Source organism: Euphorbia lathyris, chromosome 2 (genome assembly GCF_963576675.1).
Source record: "Euphorbia lathyris chromosome 2, ddEupLath1.1, whole genome shotgun sequence".
In the NCBI taxonomy this organism is placed as follows: domain Eukaryota; kingdom Viridiplantae; phylum Streptophyta; class Magnoliopsida; order Malpighiales; family Euphorbiaceae; genus Euphorbia; species Euphorbia lathyris.
The window spans coordinates 29,930,254-29,934,063 of NC_088911.1; the positions used below are offsets into that span (position 1 = coordinate 29,930,254).

The 3,810-nt window shown below is 32.5% G+C and overlaps 1 protein-coding gene across 2 annotated transcripts; it reads right to left on the minus strand.

Moving 5' to 3' along the window:
* Positions 1–974: 974 nt before the first annotated feature.
* On the minus strand, positions 975–3,193 carry LOC136217607 (gibberellin 2-beta-dioxygenase 2). 2 transcript variants are annotated; one of them, XM_066004202.1, is made up of 3 exons: positions 2,727–3,193; positions 1,597–1,951; positions 975–1,480 (listed from the first exon to the last, which is right to left on the minus strand). In XM_066004202.1, the coding sequence occupies exons 1-3, from the start codon at positions 3,110–3,112 to the stop codon at positions 1,226–1,228; spliced, it is 996 nt and encodes a 331-aa protein (XP_065860274.1). In that variant the 5' UTR covers positions 3,113–3,193; the 3' UTR covers positions 975–1,225. The 2 variants fall into 2 exon arrangements, with proteins under 2 accessions (XP_065860274.1, XP_065860273.1); XM_066004201.1 differs by having other exon boundaries at positions 1,597–1,954; positions 2,727–3,192.
* Positions 3,194–3,810: the final 617 nt, after the last annotated feature.

Below are 3,810 nucleotides of genomic sequence, written 5' to 3' on the forward strand. Positions count from 1 at the left end.
TATTCTACTTATTACAACAATATTAACCTCGTCATCCCTTTTTTTTATAGAAATTAGGACGAGACAGAACTTGAGCGGGGTGAGTACCCATGACACAAGAACTGACAAACCCGCAATATATAAATAAAAAAAAGACGTCATCCTTTATTTTTCTATTTGTTACAATATTACAATAATATAACATCCATAAAACAAAATAACTATCTAAAAAAATTATAAAAATTTAACAAAGGAATTTTACATGAGAGAAAAATAGAAGACTAAATTTCATATAAAAAAACTTAATTTTTTTTTAATATGTATAATTTTCAGAAAGTTTCATTAAATAATTTGATTTAGAGGTAATTTATCCATGGCATAATAACTTTACAATCCAATAAGTTGTTTTTGCTATTTTTAAGGATTTTACTTGAAAGAGTATATATGTATGAAGCTAAATGTCTGAAAACGTCACAAGTAGTGGATTAAATGATAATGACCCCAAATCCAATTTTATTCATTAGCTAGTTTAGAGCAGCGCTTGCTTGGTGTCATGTAATTTTCCTAGGTATACCTAATTCAATCCACCCCAGCCCAGGCCCACTTCTTTTTTTCCTATTTATGAAAAGAATTTCCTATACCATATTCTAAATAAATATGTATCTACATAAATTTAATAGGGTCAAACTACATCTACTGCTAGCTTCATAATTTATTTATTCAAACCCATAGGTATATCATAAATTTAGTAAAATGTCAAAACGTGACGAATTAGTTCATCGACAGTAACTAGTCTAACATAGGTTTCGGAAACCTAATCTAATAATCATTAATATATCCGATTGCAACCTTCCACCTCTACCAATTAATGTCAACTTTTGATTATTCACCAAATATGGTCCAATGCTCTATTCATATTCACATTCTAATTCAAACATTCATCCTTTCTTTTCATTTTTTTTTTTTTAATCCACCAAAATAAAAATTCCAATATATGCCAAGAAAAGGTCACACACTGCATTTACTAATTTAGATACAAAGTTCATAGCTTTGCTAAACAAACACCTATGGGGTAAAAACAAAGAAAAAAAATTACAGCCAGTAAAAAGATAGGATAATTTACATACCCTTCAAATTACGGCCTATTTACAACTACAAAATGAATTTAAACTCCCTTTCTTTTTGTCCCTGTATATACTATAGAAGAATGTATACTAATTAGCGTACTCTAATTATAATTAATTAATTAATTAAGAGCGGAATGAATCTTGAAAAGGTCAAGTCGGGTATCTCCTAGTCGTAGAGAATACGCAGCTTTCTTATATTGAGCCCAAGTGAAAGGGTTATATTGGATCGGATTTTGAGTTGATATCGTCTCCGGTAAGGGACTAATCCATGCATTAAGAGGGGGTGCCCCAAAGTACATCATTGACATCCTTGGCTTCACTGAATTTGCTAAGGCTCTATGTCTTACGCTTAACAGCCTCCCATTTGTCATTACCTGAATTCAAAAATAAATCATATTAATTCAGGGGTTTTAATGTTAAATTTCAAAGTTCAGGGACCATAAACAAAGTAAAGTTATACTTAAGGAGCGATTTGAGTATTAGTCCTAACCTGCAAAGCGTCGCCAACGATTAAGAAGAAACCAGTAGGATCAGGAGGGACAGGGACCCACAAGCCATCACGCAAACAGATTTGAAGTCCAGCGACGTCGTTTGATCGCAAGATGGTCAATATTTGAGGGTCAGAATGCTCGCCAAATCCAATCCTTTTTGGTGATGATGGGTCCCAATCTTTGACCTCCTTTTTCACCGGTTGATAGTGATTTAGCCTAAACACTGAATCACTATGGACGTCTCTGATTAGTCTACTGAACACGTACTTATCTTCCATCCATAGTCCCTCACCTAGCAGATCAAGTATCTCGCATGCCAGTTCCCTTACTTCTTCTATGTAATTATTCACTGCACTACTGCAACAATCAAAATAAAAATAAATAAATAATTAAATAGAAGTAGATAATTGTGAAGGGTAGGTGGGGGCCATATAAGAATGCCAAGTGGCAACTGGTTTAGTTGACAGTACTTAAAGCAAAGTTTTCCTCTTTTTAACACAAAGGTTGAAACTTGAAACCTTAATACTTAGAAAAAAATCTATTTTGAGTTGATGTTGTGCTAGTATTGCACGTGTTGCTATTTACATTTCTATAAGGTCACTTTCTCATTCAATTCCGTCAGCCACAAACTCTAAAATCTTTGAAAACGATATCCTTTTTCCTAATTATTGAACCACAGGATATATAAATTAAATGCCATCCAACTAACTTTTAAAGGATTAATTTAATAAATTCATGCATAATTAAAGGGATCAAGAATAAATTAGTAAAAAATATTTAAATTAAAAAGGAATTATGTCTTTTCCTAGGATACCAAGCATTAATTAAAAAAATGTCCACTGTTTCATTTTAAAACACTAAATTCCTTTTTCTACCGGCCATATGCAGTGGATATTTTATATAATTTAGAACAACCGTTACAACATCAAAGAATATAAAATTAATTGTTGAAAAATCAATCAATTAAATCGCCCCAAACTGGGCATAAACCCCGCGAAGCTGTATCACATTACAGCAACATAAACCTAAACTTCTTATTATGTCTACCATCCCAACTTTATATCATTTTTGTCACCTTTTCTTCAAAGAATCATCTGATAGAAATATAATTAAAAAGAACTTTCATTACCTGAATTTAGCAGGTTGATTAGAGATGGTTTTAGATTGTTCAGAAACGGATATCGGATTGGTCTGGAGAAGAAGATATTCAAGTTCGCCGGTATCGCCATTGCTGCCGATATTTTTGCTACCATATCCAAAAGGATTCGGAGGTCCAGCTTCTTGCTTCTCAAAAGCTGGTTTTTCAAAAAAGTTAGAACCTTCTTCTTCCAATCTCGTAACGACATCGGTGTTAACTCCATGATTAACAATCTTGAAAAAACCGTATTCTTCGCATGCTCTAACTATCAATTCGGACACGATTGACCTGTCGAGGGAAAGATCAACTGTAGGAATTCCGACAGCTCTAGTTTTCTTTGTGCGCATCGTTAATGGTGTCGGAGAAGGGACTACCATTGATGAAATTGTAAGAAAGAAGGAGGGGAAGGGAGTAAATTAATTGAAAGGTGGAATATTTGAGGAGGTGTGATAATGGGTGAGGTGGTGGGCGAGGTATTCTATATATACATACACAAGAGAAGAGAAGAGAAGAGAGAGACATTGAATAAGATATATATTAATATTTTAATCTGAGGTGAAGGGGCCGCTTTTTATTTTCTTTTTTTTTAAGATATTTGATTTAAATACAATGTGAGTACATAGTAGGCCGACGTTGTATATAACTATATTTTATATAATATTCTTTTTACATAACAACCAGTAATAATTTTTCAAATAGATATGTAAAATATATATAGATATACATATTTAGAATAATTTAGTAAAATATTAATTTATAATATTTTGTTTTTTGGTTGAAATTTAAATTTAGTTGAATTTTATCTCTAACTATTCTAATATTGACTAACTTTGAAATGATATATTTATAACACTGAATCCCATCTGTATTAATAAGAATAGGAGAATGATAAGATGCCACTCTTGCTAAAACAGATACCAATGCTCTCGGGAAAAGCAACTCCCAACTAACCTGACAAACAACCCGATCCAATCTTTCCCTAATTCGAGCAAGACCTTGTCTACCATTAGACCAAGTAAAGCAGGCACCTGTGTATCGTAAGTCAAAAAGATCACAATCATCCAAACAGTTTCGA